This window comes from Suricata suricatta, chromosome 12, assembly GCF_006229205.1.
Source record: "Suricata suricatta isolate VVHF042 chromosome 12, meerkat_22Aug2017_6uvM2_HiC, whole genome shotgun sequence".
NCBI lineage: Eukaryota > Metazoa > Chordata > Mammalia > Carnivora > Herpestidae > Suricata > Suricata suricatta.
In genome coordinates this window covers 103,150,092-103,177,329 of record NC_043711.1, presented here as the reverse complement: position 1 = coordinate 103,177,329, position 27,238 = coordinate 103,150,092, and the positions used below count along the sequence as shown (strand labels likewise).

General features: G+C 40.3%; 1 protein-coding gene across 1 annotated transcript in view; it reads left to right on the top strand.

The window, feature by feature from the left end:
• The window catches only part of SYCP2 (synaptonemal complex protein 2), a 60,882-nt gene that overhangs the window by 13,413 nt on the left and 20,231 nt on the right, over window positions 1-27,238 (top strand). Inside the window, exons 11-19 of the mRNA XM_029918773.1 lie at window positions 8,051-8,199; window positions 9,340-9,414; window positions 9,852-9,998; window positions 12,218-12,317; window positions 13,534-13,691; window positions 15,416-15,482; window positions 19,072-19,129; window positions 19,667-19,788; window positions 19,926-20,362. Of these exons, the coding sequence (XP_029774633.1) occupies window positions 8,051-8,199; window positions 9,340-9,414; window positions 9,852-9,998; window positions 12,218-12,317; window positions 13,534-13,691; window positions 15,416-15,482; window positions 19,072-19,129; window positions 19,667-19,788; window positions 19,926-20,362 (1,313 nt within the window). The remainder of the gene's footprint in view (window positions 1-8,050; window positions 8,200-9,339; window positions 9,415-9,851; window positions 9,999-12,217; window positions 12,318-13,533; window positions 13,692-15,415; window positions 15,483-19,071; window positions 19,130-19,666; window positions 19,789-19,925; window positions 20,363-27,238) is intronic.

Genomic DNA, 27,238 nt, shown 5'->3' with positions numbered 1-27,238 from the left:
CAGTCCAGTTCTCCCGGCACCCCCTGTTAAAGAGGCTGTCTTTTTTCCACTGGATACTCCTTCCTGCTTTGTCAATGATTAATTGGCCATACATTTGTGGGCCCAGTTCTGGGCTTTCTATTCTATTCCATTGGTCTGTGTGTCTGTTTTTGCGCCAATATCATACTGTCTTGATGATGACAGCTTTGTAGTAGAGGCTAACATCTGGATTGTGATGCCTCCCATTTGGGTTTTCTTCTTCGATATTACTTTGGCTATTCAGCGTCCTTTGTGGTTCTATATGAATTTTAGGATAGTTTGCTCTAGCTTTGAGAAGAATGCTGGTGCAATTTTGATGGGGATTGCATTGAATGTGTAGATTGCTTTGGGTGGTAATGACATTTTCACAATGTTTATTCTTCTAATCCATGAGCATGGAATGTTTTTCCATTTCTTTGTGTCTTCAATTTCTTTCATAAGTTTTCTATAGTTTTCATTGTACAGGTCTTTTACATCTTTGGTTAGGTTTATTCCTAGGTATTTTATGGGTTTTATTGCATGGGATCAGTTTCTTGATTTCTCTTCTTGTTGCTTCATTATTGGTGTAGAAAAATGCAACTGATTTCTGTACATCGATTATATATGACATATTGTTGATGTATGTACATTGGTATATATTTTTTGATTTAGTCATGTTACATGTATCAATAGGGTAATCCTTCTTATTGCTGAATAGCATTCCATTGTGTGGTTTTACTTCAATTTGTTCATCCATTCACCTGTTGATGAATATTTGGGATGATACCTGTGTTCAGCTGTTATAAAATGGTACTGTAAATATTCATGTATAGTTATCTTCATGTATGTGTGATTGAATGTATGCTTTTATTTCTCCTGGATAAATACCAGGGAGTGGAACCAAAAACATAGGTATATGTTCACCTTTTTCAGAAACTTTCAAACCTGTCCAAAGCAGTTTTATCATTTTACATTTTTATCACCACTGTGTCAGCGTTCCAGTTGTTCCGCATTCTTGGCAACACTCCATGTGGTCAGTCTTCCCTTCTTGCCGTGTTACACTGCCTGGAACCTTCAGTACTATGTTGAGTAGACATAATGTGAGCCTATGTCTTTGCCTAGTTTCTGATGTTAAGGGGGAAAGCATCTTTTTCACCATGACCTATTTATGGTGACTCTTTTTCATGTGTACCCTCTATCAGAATGAGGAAATGCTCTTTTCTTCCTAGGTTGCTGCTGAGAGCCTTCATAAAGAATGTTGGATTTGGGGAAATGCTTTTCCTGCATCTGTTGATATAATATTTGGTTTCTCATGTTAGGTTCCTAGTAGAAATACATTGATTTTCCAATGTTAGACTTACTTTGCATTCTTAGGATAAACCCCACTTGGTTTTGGTATGTATTATCCTTTTATCTGTCGTTGGCATTGATTTACAGAATGTAGGTAGGAATTTCGCGTTCTGTGTGCTAGGTCTGCAGTTTTCTTGTAACGTCTTTCTGTTGCAGAATGCAGGCAGTGTTACTAGACTCATAGAATGAATTGCCAAGTTTTCCATAGTCTACAGTTTTATTTTTTTTAAGTTATTTATTTTGAGAGTGAGCACCAGCAGAGAAGAGGCTGAGAGAAGGGGAGAGAGAATCCCACGCAGTCTCTGTGCTCTTGGCACAGAGCCCCGATGTGGGGCTTGATCTCATGATCTTCGAGATCATGACATGAGCCAAAATCCACAGTTGCACACTTAACGGACTGAGCCATCCAGGTGCACAGAGTTTTCAGTTTTCTACAAGAATATGTATAAAGTTGATATTGTTTCTTTCTTAACTACTTGTTAGTATTTGCCAGTGAAGTAGTTTAGGCTTGTACCTTTCTTTTTGTGAAGGCTCTTAACTACCAATTCAGTTTATTTAATAGCTAAAGAGTTTTTCATGTTACCTGTTTCTTCCTGAGTAAACTGATAATTTGTGACTCTTAAGTCATCTCTCCATTTCATCCATATTGTCAAATTTATTGGTATAAAGTAGTTTATTGTGGTCTCTTACTATCTTTTTACTGTCTGTAGATTGTAATGATGGCCTCCCTGTCACTTCTGATGCTCAAAACTTATATCTTTTTTTCTAATCGATCTGATGAAAGAAAGGAGAATATCAGTTTATTGTCAAAGAACCAGCCCTTGGTTTCATTGACTTTTCTCTGTTGTTTTCCTATTTTCATCTTGTCGACCTCTGCTCTCATGTTTATTATTTCTTTTTTTTCTGCTTACTTTCTGTTTCTGGTGTCCCGGAGTGGAAGCTGAGGTCATGGGTCTGAGACTGTTGAATCTTCTAATGTAGCCATTTACAGCTTTACTGTGTTGTGTTTTTTTAAAGATGCTTTTTCATTTATTTTTTATTTTAGAGATAAGAGGCTAGGGGCAGACGGGGAGAGATAGAGAATCCCAAGCAGGCTCCGTGCTCAGCACAGAGCCTGATGCAGGGGCCAAATGCAGGGCTAGACACAGGGCTCAATCTCACAACCCTGGGAAGGTGACCTGAGCCAAAATCAAGAGTCAGATGTTCAACCTACTAAGCCAACCAGGTGCTCTGCCATTTATAATTTACAGCTTTAAATTCTCCCCCTAAGCACTTCCTTAGCAGCATCCTGCAAATTACCATTTGTTGTATTTCCACTTTCATTTATCTGATTCTTTAAGATTTTTCTTTTGATTTCTTTTTTGACCCATAGTTTTATTTAGAAATTTTTTATATAGATTTTCTGTATTTGTGACTTCAGAGATAATGATTTCATTGTTATTAGAGAACATACTTTGTATGATTTGAGGATCCTTTTAAAAGTATTGACACTTATTTAATGACCCCACATATGGTCTGTGATGGTAAGTCTTCTGTATGCCCTTGAAAGGCACGGGCCCTCTGTTGTTGGTGGCAGGGCAGGCTGGCATTGTTGAGTCTTCTGCATCCTCGCTATCCATCTCCTTGTCCTGTGTCACTGAGAAGGGGGTGTGGAGGTCACCATTGTAATGTGACTTTTTTTCCTGTTCTTTGCTATCATTTTTTGCTTCAGGTGTTTTTACTCTCTGTGATTAGTTGTATAGACAAGTAGTAGAATCTTTTCTTAAATTGACCCCTTTATCTTTATGAAATGACCCTGTTCTTCTTGTGGTTAAATTCTTTGCTCTTATCTACTCTAATGTTAAGATACCCTCTCGAGCTTTCTGCTAGTTACTTATGGCATGGCATACCTTTCTTTCCTTTATTTTTAACTCATTGTTGTCTACTTATTTAAGGTGAGTTACTTGTAGGCTTCATGTACTAGAGGCATTGTTTTTTAAATGTAATTTGACATTCTGTGCCTTTGAATTACAGTGGTTGATGTGATTATTGGCAGGTTTTAAATTTACCATCTAGCTCTTGTTTTTTCTATCTACCATTCCTTCCACCATATTTGTTTTTCTCTTTTTCTTCTTTTGTATTAATTTTTTCTAGAGATTTTATTATTTCTCTTTTGTTGGCTAAAATGGTTGGGTTAGGGTTTATTTTGTACATCTTTAGCTTAATAGTATTACACCCTGTTATGTGTGGCGTGAGAGCCCTGTGACAGTGCACTTCTGGTTTTGCTTTCTGGCTTCTGTGCCCTGCTGTCCGTCGTACAGAAGAGCTTTTTGTCTGTGTGCCTTTTGTTGTTTGTTTGCTTTTGCACATGTCAGAAACCTTAAAATATGGAGTAATAATGTTTTGCTTTATGCAGCCAACTAGCTTTTAAAGAGGTTTTATTTTTTATTTTTATTTATTTATTCACTCATTCATTTATTTTGAGAGAGAGAGAGAGATAGCATTCATGCAAGCAAGCAGTGGTGGGGCAGGAGGAGGGAGGGAAGGAGGGAGTGACAGAAAGAGACAGAGAATCTCATGCAGGCCCTGTGCTGTCAGCAGAGTCTGACGTGGGGCACGATCCCACAAACAGTGAGGTCATGACCTGAGCCGAGATCAAGAGTTGGACACAATGGACTGAGCCACCCAGGTGCCCCTCACATCTTATATTTTTATGGTAGCCATATTTTTATAATACATATGTTATTATATTATAAAAGAAAAAGCCAGCTTGGATCCTCTGTCTTCCTCTAGCCCTCTCAGTCTCTTTCCATTTATAGCCAATTTGGAGAGTTTTACTAACTCTTTTTTCTTTTGCTTTTCAGTCCTGCTCTTACTACATTCTGTTTTCTATCCCACTCCACTGAATTTTAGATGTCAAAATAATAAACTTTATTAATATCAGCATGCACACTTGCAGTCCTTGTACTGACCCTTCCCCTGCACTTGACACTATTGACTACACTTTCATTCTTGAATGTTTTTTCCCAATTTCTAAACTAAGCTCTAGATAATAGATGTGAGCAATAAACTATATTCCACCTTTATAATTTTGCAAATGCCTAAAATATCTAAACCCATGTCTAAAACTAAACTCAATTAAAAATAGAAATACCCTATGACCCAGTAATTACACTACTAGGTATTTATCCGAAGGGCACAAAAATGCTGATTTGAAGGGTCACATGCACCCTGATGTTTATAGCAGCACTGTCAAAAATAGCCAAATTATGGAAAGAACCCACATGTCCATTGACCAATGTATGGATAAAGTAGATGTGGTATATATTATATGTATACATATATACACATCTACATACATACAATGGAATATTACTCAGCTTCAAAAAGAATGAAATCTTGCCATTTGCAACAACATGGATGGAACTAGAATGTACTGTGCTAAACAAAATAAGTCAGAGAAAGACAAATACATGATTTCACTTACTCATGTGGAATTTAAGAAGCACAACAGGTGAACATAGGGGAAGGGAAGGAAAATTAAGATAAAAACAGGGAGGGAGGCAAACCACAAGGAGCTCTTGAGTACAGAGAACAAACTGAGGGCTGCTGGAGGGGAGGCAGGTGGGGGGATGGGCTAAATGGGTGCCGGGCATCAAGGAGGGTGCTTGTGTTGGCCAGTGGGAGTTCTGTGTAAGTGATGACTCGCTGGGTTCTACTCCTGAAACCTGTACGACACTGTGCGTTAACGAACTTGAATTTAAATAAATTTAAAAATGAAAAAATAAAACTACACTCACAATTATATTCCCCCCAGGCTCCTCCTTTACTTCCTGTTTTGACAAATGGCAGGATAACCTCCTGGCACCTCTCCCATGCAGAAGCCACACTTGATTGTTTCCCTCCCTCTGCTGATCATTTTCCATGTCCATTTTTTACTGTCTCTTAACATCTTTTGAATTTCTTCTCTTCTATTTTCATGCTAATCACTGCTGCCACTTCCTAATGAAGTTCTGTCTTTTGCATCTTGCCAAATGCAGCTGCACATAATTTGGCAAAAAAACCCAAAAAAGTTATTTTCATTGTTTTAATAGCATAACTTAAGTTGATTTTTAAGATTTTCCAATATAAAACTCATCCTAATTTTACAAGGACATTTTTATAAAAAATTCGGTTCTTTATGTGGATTAAAAGTGTTGTTTTGGAGCTTTCTGGTTGGTGAATAAGAAATCATCATCATGCCAGGAGGGTGCTACTAAACTTCACAGGGCTAGGAGCTCCTGTCTCTGGGCCCTTCTAGACCTCACACTGTTTACCTCTCCACCTGGCTGTTCGTTGTATCCTTTAATGTCCTTTGTAATAATGTTGTAATCTAGGGGAACCTGTATGGAGCAGGTAAAACCTGAATTTTTACATGAATGGCACCCATGGAAGTAAACAAAAAAAACAATGGAACCTGGAGATCAGTCAGAATTTCTAGTGAAAAAGAATTTCAGCACTTGCAGACTAGATGAGGAAGCAGCACAATGGGGTGCACGCTGTTAGACCCTTTAAGATATAATATATAAAAATTTGTATTTATTTAGTCTCCCTGGGCGGTCTTAAATTTTTTTAAATGCCTTTGCAGCAGAAAGCATATTATTGTATTCACATACATATAGTGTACTGGAATCTCACATGAATATGTAGATAACGTAAGATCCAAATGTTTATAAATACTTGGCTTCTTTAGCAAATAATAAAATGGCTTTTCTGATATCTCAGTAATATTGCTAATTAAAAGCAAGCCATGACAGTCCACACAAAGGAAATACCAGAAATTTCAATAAAGCTGACAATAAAAGATAAAAGATATCAATTAATTCCTACATAGATGGTTACAGTATTTGTGGAAGGTACTTTGTACACAAAGGTACAAAGCATTCAGCAACACTTGAAGTAATTTCTAACCCCACGGTTGTGTAAGCAGTGAAATAAGTGTTTCATCTACTTCTTCATAGCAAGCTGCAGGAAAATCAGTTCAGATCAATACAGTGTCGTATCCCGCGCTCTGGGTCGCGTTCCTTCGCTGAGCCCCGCGTTGAGGCGCCAATTGTTGTGACCCGCAGGCCGGCGCTCGTCCCCCGCACTTGGCGGTACCTGTTTTGTCCGCCCCACCGGCAGGGCGGAGAATTGTCGCATCGTCGCGGGTCCTTCTCCTGAGGGAGGGAGAGAAAAAGGGGGCAGGAGAGGGAGACGCAGAGAGTAAAGACAGAACTCATGGTTCTCCGGATTAGGCGAAAGAGAGAGAGTTTATTCAAAGAACTATTCTTTATATAGTCTTCAGGGGGGAAAACAAGGCAAGCTGACCTAGGCAGGCTACAGAGTCGAATGCATATCAAAGCAGCGCCCCGACTTTGCCTCAGCAATCTTGGGGGATGGAGAACTAACACTGAATACGGTTTTGATCTTTTGTGTGCCTTGGCCACTGCATCTAGCTCAGCAAGACAGTCGCCAAAGTTATTTTGGCAATCTCCAGCCTCCATATGCAAATCTTGTTTACTGGCTCACTCAGCGGAGTGAAAATCCTTGCCTGAGGCAGCCAGAAAACTTGGGGGGCCCCCGACAATACAGTAATCAGCAAAAATGTACATCAGGATTATAAATTTTCTAATATTCATCATCTGAATCCAAAACCTGACTGTCTTCAAAGTTACCAAAACTTTTGTCTCTAGAGCCTGAACACCCCCTGCCTCCCTGTCCTATTGATGCAGATGACCGTTTTTCCACAATAAAACCCTCAGCACTCTCTGAGTTAGAAACTGTCCCCGCTCTCTTCAAGCGATTAAACATCCTCATTATCATGAAAGGATGTTAAGTTTTCACAACCTTATAGTTGCAAAAACAACCCGTATTCTGCTGGAGTGAGCCTTGTCCGGATCAGAAATTTATAGCCAGTCGGGACAGTTGTCCTGTAGGCTAGGTCCTGGAGTAGCCAGGGAGTTTTTCCTGATAGAGAGACAGAGTTTTCTACCTGGTGTGCTCTGTTGCATCAGGATGTTTTCCTTTCTGCCCCCAAGTGTGCACTGGGGACAGGTGTGGTGACTTGTCAGTCAACCGGAGCACTGTCAGAGGTAAGACAGGACCCTGGTGGCCTTTTGTGCATAATACAGGCACATTAATTAGATGCCAAGTGATTCTGAAGGGGGGTAAATCCCGCTTACAAACTGGCACTAACGGTATTTTCACTGGATCGGTGAATTCATGAGGAATTGGACTGTTTTTTTCTTTAGTTTACTGACACTCAAGTTTTTTTGACAGTTGTTTACTGTCAACTTGTTTGTAACAACTGGATTTAGTTCGACTAGATGCTTTTTCCTAAAATATACTTATTTATGGAACTAAAGTTATCTTCTTTGCCTCTTTTAAATTAAGCAAATAGTTTTTTTAGAGTGTTCCAGAAATATTTATTAAGAACCTGTGAGTGTCCAAAACATACTTATGGCTTTTAGCTCATTAGTTATTGTATTAACCTGTAATTCAAAGATCAGAAAACTGAAAACTGAATTGATTTGTTTACATAGTTAGTCGCAGAATTGATTAAATATTGTTAAATCCAGAACTTAATATTATTTCATTGTGATTTAATTAACACGCTACATGATTTTTCTTATTTATAGTACACCTATAGAGTGACATCATAGAACTGAATGTAAACTAATCAGTATGATTTGTTTATGTGCAGTGAGAGAATCAAAGAAGCTACTGACTATAATCTTGAAAAATATAATAAAAATTAGTAAAAAAGAAGGGAAAGAATTGCTTTTGTATTTTGATGCATCTTTGGAAATTGCTAGTGTGACACAAAAAATTTTTGGTGCAAACAAATACAGGGTAAGTGTTTAAATTCTTTTTAATACATATTTTCATAAACATTTTTTAATAAATATTTTCATAATTCTGGAAACTTTTAGTTACTTGGGGCTATAAGTTTCATTGATTCTTTTTTCTAGAATTCTTAAAATGACATGTAGGCTTTAGTTTTTAAAGTCTGTATTGTGGAATAGCCTTCAGGTTGTTAGCCAGATCTTTGAGACACCTGTTAGAATCTCAGATCGCAAAATCAGCTGCAGTACTTAAAACATTTAATAAATTCCTGCTGGGTGTTTTAAAAAGTGACTTGAGACAAAACCCTGTTTTTAAGATAGTAAACATTGTGAGAATTACAGACTATACCTCAGAAGAAGTAAATAAGTGGCATAGGGAAAATGGGGTACAGAAGTTGAGGAAAGAGAATGCTCATTAAGAGATTTGAAGAAAAGGCTTTGGAGATGGGGTTTGAAATGGCTTTGGAAGCCAATGCATGTAATTTAGATAAGGTGCTTTCTAGAATTGTGGGAGACATCATGAGTTAGTAAGGTGATAGTCCGTGTTAAGTTGAGGGAGAGACCCCGTCGGCAAGCGTGGGGAGAACATGTCTTGCTTGTGCGGGCCACAGTGGCGGAGACGCCGTGGACTCGGTGGTTTAAAAGACACGCATTGTCTTCTCCTGGTTCTGGAAGCTAAAATCCAAGGCCAGGTGCCGGCAGACTTCTTCCTGGCTCACAGTGGCTGTCTTCTCGCTGTCCTCACGTGGCAGAAGGGGGAGAAGGAGTCTTTGGGGTCTCGTAAGGGCCCTGATCCCATTCATGAGGGCCCTGCTGGGATGACCCACTCACCTCCCAGAGGCCCTACCTCTTAATATTATCACCTTAAGGATTAGGTTTCAATATGTGAATTTTGGGGGGAACACATCCAGTTTACAGCAGTGGGAAAGATTTATGGAGAAAAATAAAGAGCCTGTTCCTGCGGGACCCTCGCCAGAATGGCGGCGAAGACCGAGTAGCTCGGAGCCGCTGCGGAGTCCCTGAGAGGGCACTTACAGATGTGAAATAACGGTTTCGGGTGATTTGACAGTTTTGAAAGGAAACAGGAAAAGTTGCATTAAAATGGAAGGAACTGAGAGAAAATGACATCACTTTAATTTAATTTTAGGAATTTACCAGAAAACAAGGGATTTCAGTTGCCAAAACATCTGTGCATATACTGTTTGATGCGCATGGCTCGCAGGTACGTGTCTGACCTACTTGACTGTCATCACTGGGCTAAGCGGGACGCACGTGACAGCCAGCCTGATGCTGGAGGGTGCGCATCTGAAAAGTATGTTGTCTCAGCATCTGCAGGGCCCCAGTGAGATGTAGAGGATTTTTTAAAATATGTTAATGATAATATGTTTTAGAACAGAAGATATTAGTACCATTTTGGCGACTTTAAAAATTAGAAGAATATGTCCTGCCTCTAATGCCAAAGTTTGTTTCCTGTCTATCGACGTTCGAAAACATGGATGCTTTTGGCTGGGTCAGTTTGCAGGACGAAGTACACAGATGGAGGACAGGGAATTGATACAAGTGCGGGACGAATGAGCATTGATTAAGACCTCCGGTGATTTTTGAGTAGTTTATGTGGTTTGCAGTTTGAAATACTTTTTTCCGCATTCTCTCCAACAGATTCTGGTGCCAGAAAGTCAAATCTCACCCATGGATGAGGAACTCATTAGTTTGAAAGAAAAACCTAACTCCCAAAAGGAATTTGCTAAACCTCTGAAAGGTATCAAAAACAGTACTCAAGGGAGCAGCAAGACTAGTCAGCCTGAGGTAAATGTGGTGTCAAATAGTTGTTTATAAAAGGGCATAGATCAAATCATTGCTACATATAATTATAGAGAAAAGCCTCTAGAGTTTACCATAAGGGTCTTCATCAGTGACATTTCGGAGCAGTTTCCCCTGCCTTGTACACACGCAAACAAAAGCTAGTGCCTTAGCCGTTGCGTTTGCGTGTCGGGAGAGAGGGCGAGGACAAGTGTGCTCTTCGCTTGTCAGCTCCCGATTAGAGGTGTGTACGGAGGTGGCCGCCGCTTGGCCCGTTTACCCCCGTTTTGGATTTGCACTTGGCCTGTAGGAAGAATACAAGTCTGTGATGCAGCGCGCGCTCTTCGCACAAGGCCAGAAAGTCAAGCGTCCACTTCTTCGGCTCCGTGGAGACTCCCCTCCGGGCCCCGTGCAACAGAACCAGTGCTGGGCCTTCTTCCCTCGCTGTGACCCGACAAGGCTGACGGCCCTGTCTTCGTGTTGTGCCATCCCCCTTCGATTCCCGCGAGCATTTTAGTTCTCTTCCGACTTCTGTCACTACATTAGAGATACCCTCTCTCCCTACGTACTAAATGTAGATTTGCTCTAAAAGCACGCCTCGGCCCCCTGAGCGGGTTCGAGCCTTCTCCCTTACGGAGATTCCCTCCCGTGCCCGGTGGGAACTCTTGACAGGCCCCAGACCTGTCCTCAGAGTGCTGCCGGGCCCTCCCGCTTCAGGTGTCTCTTCGAGTCCTTTCCTGACGTCTGACTTCCAACTCTTTTATCTTTTGCATGAAATTTGCATGCGTCTCCAAACTTCAGTAAGGTTACTGTGAATGTGCAGATGGCGTCCCGAGTCCAGCCCCCGCCCCTGCACGCCTAGAACCGACGTAGTACTAGCACGTTCTTTCAGAGCGGCCTCAAGTCCTCTCCTCCTCCCTCCGCTCACCATTGCTCATCCCCCCGCACCTGGCTCTGTGCGGCCACCCCCTCGTTGCTCCTGCCGCCATGGCTCCAGCCTGTGAGCTACCCCGCGTGGTGTCCTGGGAGCTGCTTCTGTTCGGACAGCTTTGTGCTCTCTGTGTTTACCTTCCCACATCTAAACTTGGACTCGGTTCTGGTTCCTTCGACAATCTCCTTTTACTCTAAATACCGCTGTACAAGTGAGGTTAGTTGCTTTACTGCTTCTTATGTCACACTAATTCTTGCCTCTCTACAGTCATTCGTGCTGCGTGTCCTTATTTTACTTTTCCCCATTTAAAGTGCCCTTGATTAATTTTCACTTCTTCACAGACCTTTTCCTGTTTTTATTTTTATTAATTTCTTACCCTTAGGCAACTGGAACTCTCACAGGCTCCCCCCATACACTTTGGCATGTTGGTATTACTGTCCTTTGGTGTTATCTGGTCCTTTACGGGACTCTCCCTGAAGCCCCTGTTCCTGCAGCCCTTGCCCCTGCTTGCCTCCCTCTGTCCTGTCTTTCCAGAAGGAAGTTAGAAAATGCACGTCTTTATTGGAGCCCCTGGCTCCTGTGCTGCTAAACCTCTGAATTCCTGTAGCTGCTTTTAGTCCAAAGTCAATGTGGTCTTCGCAGATTATTAATACAATTTTTAAAAATGTGTGAAAGTTTTGAAGAATGCTAAACATTATGAAAGCATTCACGAGCAAATTTGCTAAGTGTGTATTCAGACATCATGCACGGAAATGGAGTAAGAAGCCAAGGCGTTGGTTGTAAGCTACACTCTGGGTCAGTAAAATCTTACCAGCTGGTGGATGAAGGCGCTGTGCTCCAAATGTCTGGATGCTCTCCAAATACTTTAAAGAACTGTATTTGAGAGACAGCACGCGAGCAGGGAAGGGGCATAGAGAGAGGGAGGGAGAGAGTCCCAAGCAGGCTCTGTGCTGTCAGCGTGGGGCCTGATGCAGGCCTCAGACTCACAAACCACGAGATCATTAGCTGAGCAGAAACCAAGAGTCAGATGCTTAACCAACTGAGGCACCCAGGTGTCCCTTTATAAATACTTTTTAAAACAACATTCCTTGTTTTGGCAACCCATTCAATACCAGATATTTAGGATAGAACCTTTCAAGTCAGCCTAGAATAGAAATTTCTTGATATGGGGTCATTTATAAAATACCATATATCTTTTCTGTGTAGTCAAGGTGAATGTTAATGAATAAAATTCTAGGATATTTCATTTCAAAAGAGAATGTGTGTTTACTGTGACTGCTTCTCGTGGTTTCAGATAACTACTCCTAGCAAAAGAAAAATGTCTGAAGCATCAATGATTGTTCCTGGTACAGATAGATACACGGTGAGAAGTCCAGTGCTTTTAACCAACACACGTAAGTTCTATATTCTTGGAAGACTTCTAACATACATCTGTGTGTGTGTGTGTGTGTGTGTGTGTGTGTGTGTGTGTGTGTGTGTGTGTGTGTGTGTGTAGCACAAGCAGGGGAGGGGCAGAGAGAGGGGGACAGAGGATCTGAAGCGGGCTCTGCACCGACAGCAGCAAGCCTGATGTGGGACTCGAACTCACGAACTACAGACATTATTGGATCTTCAAAGCAGGCCTTTTTAATTCAGAGATATTCTGGGGATGTAATTTACACAGAGGATAAGGTAGAGATATGGAAATTGTTAAAATACAAACTACAAATGCCTTCTAATTGTCAAGAGATTTCAAAACTTCTAAGAAAGGTATAATGGGTATTAACATAAAGACATTATTCAAAATACTAGTCCCCAGCACTACCAACTCCCTGTGGTGTACAGGGAGCGGCCGCAGCCCAGCAGCCGAGCCCTGTGTCCCTGCTTTCAGGTGTGTGTCCCAGGTTGTCCTCCAGGGACGTTTAGAACCGGTTGTCTTTTTAGAAAGTGGAACTGAAGTGTCTACCTCACCAAGTTTTTTAGGAGACAAAATAAAAATCATTCATTCAGTAAGGAGCACTGTGAAACCTGCCTGGCACACGCTGAGAGCTAAATAAAAATTTAAAAAATAATGTCATGTAGTAGCTGCTATAAAATAATCTCATTTATTAGTCATTATAACAATTTAATAGTGACCTTCTATTCCCAAAATCCAGTTGCCTAGTGGGCAATTGTCTAATGTCCAACAGCTCCTCAATTCAACAGGGGCCAAATAAATTGATCTTTCCACTCTCCCTGCTGGGTTTTTGTCCATTTTTTTACCTTGGTAAATGGCAGCTGTATCCTCTTACTCATCTAAACCAGAAGTCTGGGACCCATCCCAGCACCTCCCTGTTTTACATTCCTCATCTAAAAAGTGCCTCAGTAATAGCAATTTTTAATTTTTTTAATGTATTTTGAGAGACAGCACAAGCGGAGGAGGGGCTGAGAGAAGGAGACAGAATCCCAAGCAGACTTCACACTATCAGTGCAGACAGAGCCTGATATGGGGCTTGAACTCGCAAACTGTGAGATCATGACCTGAGCTGAGACCAAGAGTCAGTCGCTAAACCAATGGCACCACACAGATGCCCTGAAGTATCCAATGTTTAAAACCCTACAAATATAGTAGTTCTTTGTCCTCCTTTTTAGCAACACCACGAAGAAGAAGAATTAAACCACCGCTGCACATGATGAGTTCTGCAGAAAAACCTGATATTCCTAAAACACCCAGAAGTGGGGTGGACAGTGTGGAACCCCATGCCTCCAGACCATCTGAAGGAAGAAGGAGTAGAGACGATACAGACAAAGTAATTTTACTTTGACCACATTTAAAAAAATTAATTTTATCAAGTTATTGTAGAAATACATCTTGAGCTAATTTCTTTTGCAAGTAGTATCCGTTTCAAGTATTACTTTATGTATGCATGTGTACACACATATATATGACTTATTCTCAAAAGTCAATCCTTCTGACTTTTATTTATTGTGCTACCAGTAAAACTTAGAAATATCCATTCAATATAACTTTATGTGTTCAGTAGGAGAAATTCGCTTGCCATCATTCTTTAGTTTATGATACATGTCTGCTAGAAATGTAAGCTACAGGTGGACTCTGTCCTTTAAGTATCTCAAAGTCTAGTTTGGAAATTAGACCAAATTAATAAGACAAGTAGAATATTGTGTAAACATTCTCACCATTACACCATAGAACCCCTCGTAACCATTGTGTAAACATTCTCGGATTGTACATAAAGGAGGCAGCAGGAGCCTAGTGGAGGGGCAGGTGCCTAACCCCAGAGCTGGAGGGCGGAGTGCAGGTCAGGAGGTGCTCTTTAAGAGTAGATACGAGTATTTAAGAGAACAGGTAAAAGAAACTTTTTTCTTGGGAGATATAGGAGGTAATCAGATACAAATAAGTTAAGTTTGCAGATGAGGAACACCTAATAGCTTCTGTTTTCTCTGAAGTGAGAGGTGAGCATGGTGAATTTCTAATGACGATATCTTTTAGGAGAGGGCTCAGAGCCGTGTAAAGATTTGGAATAGCTTCTAAGAGATAATGGAGAGAGTGAAGAGTAAGTAAAGGTGTTAGGCAAGGTTGAAGGCCTTTTAAATTTAAGACTGAATATTATCATATGTATTAGTTCAGAAATCTGTACAATTTTCTCCAGCAAAGCGAATAGCCTTGGTATTGCAGTAAAGAAGAAGAGTGGTGGGTTAAAAGAAATGAAATGGTATGTGGCAGAATGATAAGTGGGACAAGGGTTGAAGATACTAAGAAAACAGTCAAAAGGGATTGTTCAGATTTTCAAGCCAAGTGTTCCTTAATCCAGGCACTGTTGTTCAGTGGCGTAGCTCGGTCCTGGGGGTCCAGGCCTGTGCTTGCTTGTCGTCGTGACAACCAAACGTGCGGGCACATTTTCACACTGCTCTTCGCCCGGCTTAGAGACCCACTGGCTAGTTTCGGTAGGGGAGACAGGCAGGAAGAGGCACAATGTCTTAGCCTGTAGGGTATGTTTTTCCAATAGTGATGGCGGGTTTTTATTTGATCAGAGTACATGTGTATCTGTGGCTATGGAAAGAGGGAAGCTTGGTATAGGCAAGAAGTTACCTGCCCAATGGCCACAACTTTACTGAATCCTTTAAGATTTCATAACTTCCAAATCATTTAGGTATGTTAGTAGAAAGACAGAACAGGCGCAGACTGGGATCGGCAGCGGTAGATGGGCCGTGGCGATTCTACAAATTGTCCGTTACAGATGGAAGCTGAGTCACTGCCCTAGCCGTGGGTGAGGTCGGAAAATTCGTATGATCTTCTGCCTCGTCTGCAAGGAAAATGGCTTTCCTGTGTTTTAGGATAAGCAATATTCTGAAATGGGCATCATCGTTATGAAAGAGTAGATGGCTATCCGACTTTTAATAGCAAGGCAAAGTTATTTGAAAGGTTTTAAACATTAACACTGTGACTTTTAAGGGTTGTTTTCATATGATACTTTGTTTAAATTAACACTAATATGTCCCCTATGTTTTATAGCAAGTCAACGCAGCTAAAGTTGCAGAGAAGACAGAAAATGACACTGAGTTCCCAAACCAAAATTTTAGTAAGTACTTTTAAAAATTTCACTTTCTCTATTAAAAAATATATATATATTTATTCTCTTCATATTTTTCTCTTTATATTTTTCTTTAATTCCACTTTCATTGACTTATAAAAGAAAGATTTATTTTTAAAATTTTTATTAAATTTTTAAAATTTATATCCAAGTTAGTTAGCATATAGTGCAACAATAACTTCAGGAGTAGGTTCCTTAATGCCCTTTACCCATTTAGCCCATCCCCTCTCCCACAAACCCTCCAGTAACCCTCTGTTGGTTCTCCATATTTAAGAGTCTCTTATGTTTTGTCCCCTCTCTGTTTTTATGTTATTTTTGCTTCCCTTCCCTTATGTTCATCTGTTTTGTATCTTAAAGTCCTCATATGAGTGAAGTCGTATGATATTTGTCTTTCTCTGACTAATTTTACCTAGCATAATACCCTCCAGTTCCATCCACGTAGTTGCAAATGGTAAGATTTCATTCTCTTTGATTGCCGAGTAATACTCCATTGTATATATACACCGCATCTTCTTTATCCGTTCATCCGTCGATGGACATCTGGGCTCTTTCCACACTTTGGCTGTTGATAGTGCTGCTGTGAACATTGGGGTACGTATATCCCTTTGAAACAGTACACCTGTATCTTTTGGATAAGTACCTACTGGTGCAATTGCTAGGTCATAGGGCAGTTCTATTTTAAATTTTTTGAGGAACCTCCACACTGTTTTACAGAGCAGCTGCACCAGTCTGCATGCCCACCAGCAGTGCCAAAGAGAGTCTCTTTCTCTGCATCCTTGCCAACATCTGTTGTTGCCTGAGTTATTAATGTTAGCCATTCTGATGGGTTTGAGGTGGCATTGCATTGTGGTTTTGATTTGTATTTGCCCAATTATGAGTGACGTTGAGCATTGTTTCATGTGTCTGTTGGCATCTGGATGTCATCTTTGGAGAAATGTCTGTGCCTGTCTTTAGCACATTTCTTCACTGGATTATTTGTTTTTTGGGTGTTGAGTTTGATTAAGTTCCTTATAGATTTTGGATACTAACCCTTTGATATGTTGTTTGCAGATCTCTTCTCCCATTCCATCAGTTGCCTTTTAGTTTTGTGTATCGTTTCCTTTGCCGTGTAGAAGCTTTTTATTTTGATTAGGTCCCAATAGTTCATTTTTGCTTTTGTTTCCCTTGCCTCTGGAGACATGTCAGGTAAGAAGTTGCTATGACCAAGATCACGAAGGTTTTTGCCTGCTTTCTCCTCAAGGATTTTGATGGCTTCCTGTCTTACATTTAGGTCTTTCATTTGAGTTTATTTTTGTATGTGGTGTAAGAAAGTGGTCCAGGTTCATTTTTCTGCATGTTGCTGTCTGGTTTCCCCAGGACCACTTGCTGAACAGAACATCTTTATTCCATTGGATATTCTTTCTTGCTCTGTCAGAGATGAGTTGGCCATACATTTGTGGGTCCATTTCTGGGTTCTCTATTCTGTTCCATTGATCTGAGTGTCTGTTCTTGTGCCAGTGCTGTACTGTCTTGACGATGACAGCTTTGTAGTAGAGGCTAATGGCTGGGATTGTGATGCCTCCCGTTTGGGTTTTTTTCTTCAATATTACTTTGGCTATTCGGAGTCTTTTCTGGTTCCATACAAATTTTAGGATTGTTTGTTCTAGCTCTGTGAAGAAGGCTGGTGTTATTTTCATGGAGATTGCATTGAATACGTAGATTGCTTTGGGTAATATTAACATTTTAACAATATTTGTTCTTCCTATCCAGGAGCATGGAATATTTTTCCTTTTTGGGAGAAGGAGTCTTCTATTTCTTTCATAAGCTTTCTATAGTTTTTAGTGTATAGATTTTTCACCTCTTTGGTTAGATTTATTCCTAGTTATTTTATGGTTTTTGATGCCATTGTAAATGGGATAGATTCCTTGATTTCTCTCTGCTGCCTCATTGTTGGTATATAGGAATGCAACTGATTTCTGTGCATTGATTTTCTATTCTGCCACTTTGCTGAATTCCTAGATCAGTTCTAGCAGTTTTTTCATGGAATCTTTTGGGTTTTCCATATAGAGTATCATGTCATCAGTGAAGAGTCAGAGTGTGACCTCTTCCCGGCTGATTTGGATGCCTTTTATTCCTTTGTGTTGTCTAATTGCTGAGGCTAAGACTTCTAATACTGTGTTGCATCACAGTGGTGAGAGTGGACATCCCTGTCGTGTTCCTGATCTTAGGGTAGGAAAGCTCTCAGACTTTCCCTGTTGAGGATGATATTAGTGGTGAGTCTTTCCTATGTGGCTTTTATGATCTCAAGGTATGATCCTTCTATACCTACTTTCTTCAGGGTTTTTATCAAGAAACGATGCTGTATTTTGTCAAATGCTTTTTCTGCATCTGTTGAGAGGTCCTTGTCCTCTCTTTTACTGATGTGATGAATCACCTTGATTGTTTTGCAGATGTTGAGCCAGCCCTGCATCCCAGGTACACATCCCACTTGGTCGTGGTGAATAATTTTTTTTAATGTATTATTGAATCCGGATGGCTGATATCTTGTTGAGGATTTTTGCATCCATGTTCATCAGGGAAATTGGTCTATAGTTCTCCTTTTTAGTGGGATCGTTGTCCGGTTTTAGAATCAAGGTAATGCTGGCTTCATAGAAAGAGTTGGGAAGTTTGCCTTCCATTTCTATTTTTTGTAACAGCTTCAAGAGAATAGCTATTAACTCTTCCTTAAATGTTTGGTAGAATTCCCCTGGAAAGCCATCTGGCCCATCTGGACTCTTGTTTTTTGGGAGATTTTTTATTACTAATTCAATTTCTTTACTGGTTATGGGTCTGTTCACATTCTCTATTTCTTCCTGTTTCAGTTTTGGTAGTTTATATGTTTCTAGGAATTTGTCCATTTCTTCCAGATTGCCCATTTTATTGGCATATAATTGCTCATAATATTCTATTATTTTTTATTTCTGTGTTGGTTTGATCTCTCATCTTTCATTCTTCATTTTATTTATTTGGGTCCTTTCCTTTTCCTTTTTGATTAAACTGGCTAGTGGTTTATCAATTTTGTTAATTCTTTCAAGGAACCAACTTCTGGTTTCATTGATCTGTTCTGCTGTTTTTGTGATTTTGATAGCATTGAGTTCTGCTCTAATCTTTATTTCCTGTCTTCTGCTGGTTCGGGGTTTTATTTGCTGTTCTTTTTCCAGCTCTTTGAGGTGTAAGGTTAGGTTCTGTATCTGAGACCTTTTTTCCTTCTTTAGGAAGGCCTGGATTGCTATATCCTTCCTTCTTATGACCACCTTTGCTGCGTCCCAGAGGTTTTGGGTGGTATTATCATTTTTGTTGACTTCCATGTCCTTTTTAATTTCCTCTTTAACTTCTTAGTTAGCCCATTCATTGAAAAGACAGATTTATAAGGAGTGCATTTGGCTTTATGCATTTAGGAACTTAGAGGTTACAGGAAAATATCCTACAGGCTCTGTTTCCAGGAACATCAGTCTCTTCTTCCTAATATGTGAACCTTGATCAGATTGTATACCGACTCCCATTTTACTCTGCCAGCTGCATACAGAACTGAAAATGCCATAATTTTGGTTTTATTTAGATGAACTGCAGGATACTGTTCCTGATTCGCAGACAGTGAGAAAAATAGATCAATCTGTGTGAGTATGAGAAAACCATCAAATAAGTTAGCATATATTAATGTTGTTTTAGATGAATGTAATACATTTAAAAGAAAAGGCCTATATATTCTGAGAAGGTAGCATTGGCTATAGCACCGATCATCACATGTGTTACTGTGATTGCACAATGGGGAATAGTCTGTGTGTTTTTCATAGCAGCCAGTATCACTGTTTTTCAAATTGAGAGACTTAAGATGAATGGGATTTTTAAAATAATAAAGTGTGACTGTGAAGAAATTTAACCTGTTTAAATGCATTATAGTACATGTAAGATATATGAGATACACCTAGGTAGATATCAAATAGTAGCAATAGTAGAACTTCTTTAATCATAATTTTAATCTCATTAATTATATAGTAAATTTTAATTTTCATCATGACTTACCAAAATATTTTCATACATCACTATTAACAAGTTGCTATCAATAAGCATTGACTAAGTAAATGTCAAGGTCTAAAGTTAGAGTCATGGACTAATGTTTTGTGATATGTTAAGTGAGTTATTTTATTTTCCAGGTCATCTGGTGTTTTGGACGACATATGTGGAAATAAAATGAACTCCAAGTGGTCATGTTGGGCACCTGTGACAAATATTACTCTCTGTAATAACAGAAGAGCAGGTGACACATCCAATCAAGGTGAAGCATCGTTTTCTCTCTATATAATAGTAGTGCAGGGAAATACTTATTGAAGTGTCTAATGTCTTTGATTTTAACAAATCTATGTATTACCAGTTATTAAGCTAATAAGGATTAATTTTTTATTTCTCCACTAGATATTGTTATCAACAAAAAACTTACTACACAAAAATCATCCTCTTCAATATCTGATGATTGTGAAGAAACAGAAAAGGTGCAATATAAGAAAAAGACAATGCACCATAACGAAATAGATACAGTAGAAGAAGGAGTTTGCGAAGGAGACAATCAGCAACAACTAAATCATCCTCAACTTTCAGAGCAGAAAAATATTGAAAATACCAAGCAAAATGATTGGCGTATTGAATCTGAAACGACTCTTAAATCAGTTCTCCTAAATAAGACGGTTGAAGAATCCCTGATCTACAGGAAGAAGTACATACTGTCTAAAGATGTGAAGACTGCTGTTTGTGACAAAAGCCCTTCTCCTGGAAAAAATATGAAAAGTCATAGAAAATCAGGGAAAAGATTAACATCTAAATTTAATTCCTGGGATCTGGAACCAAAAAAAATGGTGAGCTTTCAGTGGGTTTGGTTTCTGCATACTTATATGCCTACGTAATAAGACAGTGACAGAACTTGAGGGATTGCTGCAGATTTAACATCTGTGAGACCTTAAGGGTTCCTTAGTCCGGGTCCCCAGTCTGAGAGTGAGCACCTCCCGAACCCCTCCCCTCGTCCTAGCGCAAGCCCCCCCAGTGTGCCCGCTGTCCGGGGCAGGTGTGTAAACAGGTGCGGCATGACCGAGCCTGCAGCTCCTTGTCTCCTGCTGGCTTCCCTTCCCTCCGCCCTGCAGGTGCTCGGAGCGTGGGTGTGTACAGTGGTCCTCTCGTGGTGCTCGTCTTCCTTTAATGCATGGCTGTGTGTTTTATTTCCTCCTGCTTTAACCTTGTAGAGTGTAAAGACTGTGTTTTATTCATTGTTATCCTGCATGGATGGCCTAGCAGTTTTGCACATAGTAGTGTCTGAAACATTTCTTGAAGTGTTGCATTAAAGTGTGACAAGATTTCTCAAGAAAAGAGGTGGGTGGAATGCAGGAGTCAATCTCTGTCTTGTCACTCCTCCCCTTTGGAGTCTTTACCTTCTCCTTCAGATTAATCCTCTGTAGGACATCTCTAGGAAAGTTTGAGCTGCACCAGACTTTAGACTGAAAGTTTACTTCTGTAGCAGTTACCATAAATCTTTTTCTTGTCATTGCTATCAAGATGCAGATGAAGAAACCTTTGTAATTAGAATGCATTTCCATTGCCAGCAACACAATCCATTTCTCACTGCTCCTCAGAGGAGCCAGGTTTTATAGGCTTCTGCTTTCATGTATCGTCCAGACTGGTCTTAACACCTGGCTAGCCACGTTTCTAGTGTTGACGTGAAATGTTTGTGCATTGGAGCATCTCAGTATGCAAATGAGATACTTAATAGCTAGTTTGTGATTGTTCTTTTATAATTAGATATTATTTCATTTGTCTCAACCAGCTTTTTGATTTTGTCTTTAATCTGTATTTCACTTTGCCTAATTTGGCTACTTTCTTCCTTGAACAGATCCTTTGGGGGCTTTCGTCTTTCTGAGCAGCTGCTCTTCTTTCCAGTCTTACCTGCTGTTTGGTTCCTTTAGACCCACGGAAAGCGCGTGCTTTTTGTCTGAGTGCTGAGTTCTTATTTTAAACTGATTTCTTTGGAATTTAGAATTATTTCACAGAATTTTCTTGAGCTAGTCATTCATTTTTTCCTGGGAGCATGGAAACTGATCATCTCTTCTAAGCTGTGCTCTGATTTTTTTTTAAATTCAGTTAGGAAACTTCAGAAGTTCCTATCTGTCTTCCCCTGTGTTATTATCAAGACATTCTGCCACCCGTGCGTGTGGATGGCTCTCTTCTACAGTAGGCGTCTGACTCTGCTTCCTGTTCACTGGATTCATCCAGAGAGATAGAACCTCTGTAGCACAGTGTCTGAATTTCCCAAACTGGCTCTAATTATGTTTCAAGTTCTTAAGTCATACATGCACTATTTTATGTGAAGTTTATTTTTGCTATATTTTTAAGCCAAGTAAAGTCATCTCAAGAAGAGATAGTAAGTAGTACTTGCTATCTTTATATTACATATAAAAACGTAAACTTGGGGGCAACTGGATAGCTCAGTCAGTTGAGCATTTGACTCTTGATTTTGAATAGGGTCATGATCTCACGGTTCAGGAAAGGGACCCCGTGTCAGGCTGCTCACTGACAGCACAGAGCTTGCTTAGGATTCTCTTTCTCCCTCTCTTTCTGCATGCTCCCTCTCCAAGTAAACCTTAAAAAACAACAAAATAGACCTATGAACTTAAAAATAGTTAAAATAGTGAATTTTACATTTATTTTTATGTTGTGTTCTACCATAATTTAAAAAAATATGCCTGATTCTCAGAGAAAAGTAAAACTAAAGTCCAGACAACTCATATATTTAGAGAAGAAGTTTTCTTTTAGTCAAATGACCTAAAATTATATAGATAATAATTCTTTCTAGTCCTTCAATTTTTGAAGTCATATTATTTTTTCTTTTTTTTTTTTTAAGTACTTGCTGCATCCAATGTGAAGCTTGAATTCACAACCGCAAGATCGAGAGTCATATGTTCTACCAACTGAGCCAGCCAGGTGCCCCTAAAATAATAGGACTTTTTAGAGCAGTTTCAAGTGTATAAGTATACAGAGTTCCCATATACCCCTTCACCCACACCCCAGTTTCTCCTATCATTACGTCTTATATCAGTAGGTACGTGGGTTGCAAATTATGCATCAGTATCATTACATCGTTACTGACTAAAGCCTATAGGTTAGGTTAGAGTTCATTCGTTGTGTCGTATGTTCTGTATGGCTTGCCGGATGCACAGCAGCATGGGCCCACCATTACATTTTCATACAAAATAGTTTTCCTGTCCTGAAATTCCCCTCTGCTGCCTCCCTCCTAAAATTCATGTTGATCACTGATCTTTTTGCTGTCTCTATGGTAGTTTGCCTTTTCTAGAATGTCATAGAATTGGAACCATATAGTACGTCGTCTTTTCAGCTGGTGTCTTTCACTTAGCAATTTGCCATGACGTGTCTCCACATCTCTTCCTGGCTGGACAGCTCACTTCTTTCTACAGCTGAATAATATTCCATTACGTGCTGTGCGGGACGCTTCTGCTCGCCTGGCGCAGGACACCCTGGCTGCTTCAGTGGTTTGACCGTCGTGGATAGAGCTCCTCTAAACACTCCCGTGTGGGTTTTATGTGGACATGAGCTTCCAGCTCATTCGGGAAAATACTGGGGAGCGTGATTGCCGGGGCGTGTGGCTAGAGTATGTTTAGTTTTGTAAGAAGCCGCATGTCTCCCACAAGTGGGAAAAGTGGCTGTACTGTGTTTGCCTTCTGAGCAACAGATCAGAGAGCTCCTGTTGGTCCACATCTTTGCCAATATTGGGTGTTGTCAGTGTTTTGGATTTTAACTATTGTTATATGTGCTTGGTGGTATCTTATTTTAATTTGCAGTTCTCTCATGGCCAATTATTTTGAGCATTTCTTGGTATTTTTATTTACCCTCTGGATGTCTTTGGTGCATTGTCTGTTCAGATCTGGTGCTCATTTTTTCATTGGGTTCATTGTTACTGTTGAATACTAACAGCAGTTTGTATAATTTGGATACAGGCATGCCAGGCTTTACTGCACTTTGTAGATAATATGCTTTTTGCAAATTGAAGGTCTGTGGCAAACCCTGTGCGGGGCAAGTGTGTGTGCTGTCTGTCCAACAGCGTTTGCCTGCTTTCGTCTCTGTCACATTTTGGTAACTTTCATGTTTCAGAGTTTTTCATTATGATTAGTTATGGTGGTCGGTGATCATTGTTTTTTGATGTTACCACCGTAATTGTTTTGCGGTGCAGCAACCCACCCACACCCAGATAAGATGGCAAACATAACAACTGTGTATTTCTGACCGCTCCACTGGCCGTCCGCTCGTCTCTCCCCCTACCCCTCAGGCCTCCCTAGTCCCTGAGACACAGCAGCACTGAAATTAGGCCAGTTAATAACCCTAGCACAGCCTGGCAAACGTCTCTCACTTGAAGTGAAAGTCAAAACTAATTAAGCGTAATGAAGGCACGCGGAAAGCTGAGACAGGCAAAAAGCCTAGCCTCTTGTGAAACTGTTTTACTGCCCAACTGTGTTAGCCAGTGGCCTGGATAGACGCTCCACCCAGCCACAAAATTCTCCTAAGCCAAAGCCTAATTAAGAGCAAGGCCCCAACTCCCTTCAATTTTATGAAGGCTGAGAGAGGTAAGGAAGCTGCAGAGGGGAAGTTTGAAGCCGGCCGAGGCGGGTTCGTGAAGCTTATTCCTGAAGGTGCAGGGAAGGAGCCGTCTGCCTAACATGCAGGTGCAGGTGGAGCAGCAGGTGCTGGCGGGGAAGCTGCCGCGCGCTCTCCGGAAGGTCCAGCCAAAATGGCGTGCGGAGTGAAGGTGGCTGCGTTCAAGAGCAGGTTGTCCGTGTTGACAGAGTAGCCTTCTATGGGAAAAAGATATCATTTAGGACTTGCACAGCTAGAGACAACCCAATGTATGTCATCAGAGCTTTAAAGGACAGACTGACCCTTTTGTTAGGAACTAAAGCAGCGGGTGATCTAAAGTTGAAGTCAGTGCTCATTTGATGTTGTAAAAAATCCTAGGACTCTTAAGAATTATGTTAAATCTGTTCTGCCTGTGCTTTATAAATGGACCGGCAAAGCCTGCGCGACGGCATGTCTGTTTATGGCATGGTTTCTTGAGTATTCTAAGCCTGCTGTTGAGACCTGCTCAGGAAAAAATTATTCCTTTTAAAATATTACTTCTCATGGTGCCTTTGTGGCTCAGTCAGTTAAAGTGTCCAGCTTTTGATTTGGGCTCAGGTCGTGATCTCACCGTTTGTGAGGCTGAGCCCCGCATCTGGCTCTGTGCTGACAGCTGCGGAGCCTGCTTGGGATTCTCTGTCTCCCTCTCTCTCTGTCCCTCCCCTCAATAAACATTTAAAAAATAAAATATTATTTCCCACTGACATTGTATCTGGTCACTCAAGAGCTTTGATGGAGATACACACAAAATTAATATTTTTATGCCTGCTGACACAACATCCATTCTGCAGCTCATGGATCAAAGGGTAATTTCTACGTTCAAGTCTTACTATTTAAGAAATACATTTCATAAGACTACAGCTGCAAGAGATAGTGATGTCCTCTGATGGAGCTGAGTAAACTAAATTGAAAACCCCTGGAAAGGATTCACCACTCTAGACACCACTGAGAACATTTATGATTCATGGAAAGAGGTCAAACTATCAGCATTACCGGGAGTTTGGAAGAGTTGATTCCAACCTACATGGATGACTTTGAGGTATTTAGGACTTCCGTGGAGGAAGTACCGAAGTAGCTGCAGGTGTGGTGGAAGCGGCAGGAAAACCAGAATTAGGATGGAGCCTGAAGATGGACGGAACGGCTGTGATCTCATCGTCAAGCTTGACCGGGTGAGGGGTTCTCACGCAGGACCAAAGAAAGTGGTTCCCTGAGGTGGAATCTCCTCTTGGTGAAGACTCTGGGAAGAGTGACCACAAAGAATTTCAAATCTTACATAAGCTTAGTTGATAAAAGCATAGGCAGCGTTTGAGAAAATGGACTTCAATTTTTGTTTTGTTTTTTTTTAAACAAATTTATTTATTTTTTGTTTTTTTTAATGTTTTTTATTTATTTTTGAGAGACTGAGAGAGACAGTGCAAGCAGGGGAGGGTGAGAGAGAGAGAGAGAGGAAGATACAGAATCTGAAGCAGACTCCAGGCTCTGAGCTAGCTGTCAGCACAGAGCCCAATGTGGGGCTGGAACCCATGAACTGTGAGATCATGACCTGAGCCGAAGCCGGATGCTTAACCGACTGAGCCACCCAGGCGCCCCTGGACTTTAATTTTTGAAAGAAGTTCTGCTGTGAGTAAAATACTATCAAACAGCATTGCATGCTATACAGAAATCACTCATGGAAGGGTGAGTCAGTCAATGCAGCCAACTTCATTGTTTTCTTGCTGCGGCCACCCTAGCCTTCAACATTCATCACCCTGTCCAGTCAGTAGCCATCAGTGAAGAGGCAAGATCCTCTACCAGCAAAGAGATTGCCCTTTGCTGAAGACTCAGATGATTAGTATTTTTTAGCATTAAAGTATTTTTTAAGTAAGGTATGTAATTTGTTTTTTTAAGACATAATGGTATTGTACATTTAATAGACTACAGTATAGTGTAAGCATAACTTTTATATGTGCTGGGAAACCAAGTTCATTGGACTCATTTTAATGTATTACTCACTTTATCTCTGTAATCTAGAACCAAACCCACAGTATGTTGTGGTATGCCCATACAAGTTCTTTAGCAGATGTGTTTTCCAGATATTTTCTTTCTGTTTATGGCATATCTTTACATTTTCTAAACAGTGTTTCCACTTAGCAGAAGTTTTTAATTTTAATGAAGTTCTTACCAATTTTGTGTTTCATGGATTGTGCTTTTGGTGTTATGGATAAAAAGAAATTGCCAAATCCAAGGTCACCTAGCTTTTCTCCTATGTTACCTTCTAGGAGTTTTATAGTTTGAATTTACATTTCAGTTTATGGCCCCTTTTAAAAAAAAAAAATCATTGCTTATTTTGAGAGAGGCAGAGAGAGAAAGAATCCCAAGCAGACACCATGCTCAGAGTGGAGCCTGATGTGGAGTTCAGGCTCAATGACTGTGCAATGAAGACCTGAGCCAAAATCAAGAGTCAGATGCTTAGCCAACTGAGCCACCCAGGTGCCCCTATGGTCCCTTTTGAGTTAATTTTTGTGAAGGGTCTAAGGTCTGTCTAGACTCATTTTTGGTTTTTTCTTTTTGCATGTGGATCTGTGGATATGCAGTTATTCTCTCACAATCTGCTGAAAAGACTGTCCTCCATTTCATTGCCTTTGCTCCTTTGTCAAAGGTCAGATGACTATGAGAGCTTATTTCTGGGCTCTTGTTTGCTCTCTTCTATTACTCTCTTTGTTCTTTCACCAATACTACACTGTATTGTTGTATCTTTGCAGCAAGTCTTAAAGTAGGGTAGTGTTGATCTTACAGCTTTGTTCTTCAACATTATATTGGCTATTCAGAGTCTCTTCTCTGTATACATTGTAGAATCATTTTGTTGATATCCACAAAATAACTTGCTCGGCTTTTTGTTGGGATTACATTGAATCTCTAGATCATGTTGGGAAGAAGTGACATCTTGACAATATTAACCTTCTTATCCATGAACCTGGACATTCTCTCCATTTATTTAGAATCTTTGATTCTCTTCATTAGTTATATAGCTTTCCTCATATAGGTCTTATACATGTTTTGTTAGATTTACACCTTAGTAT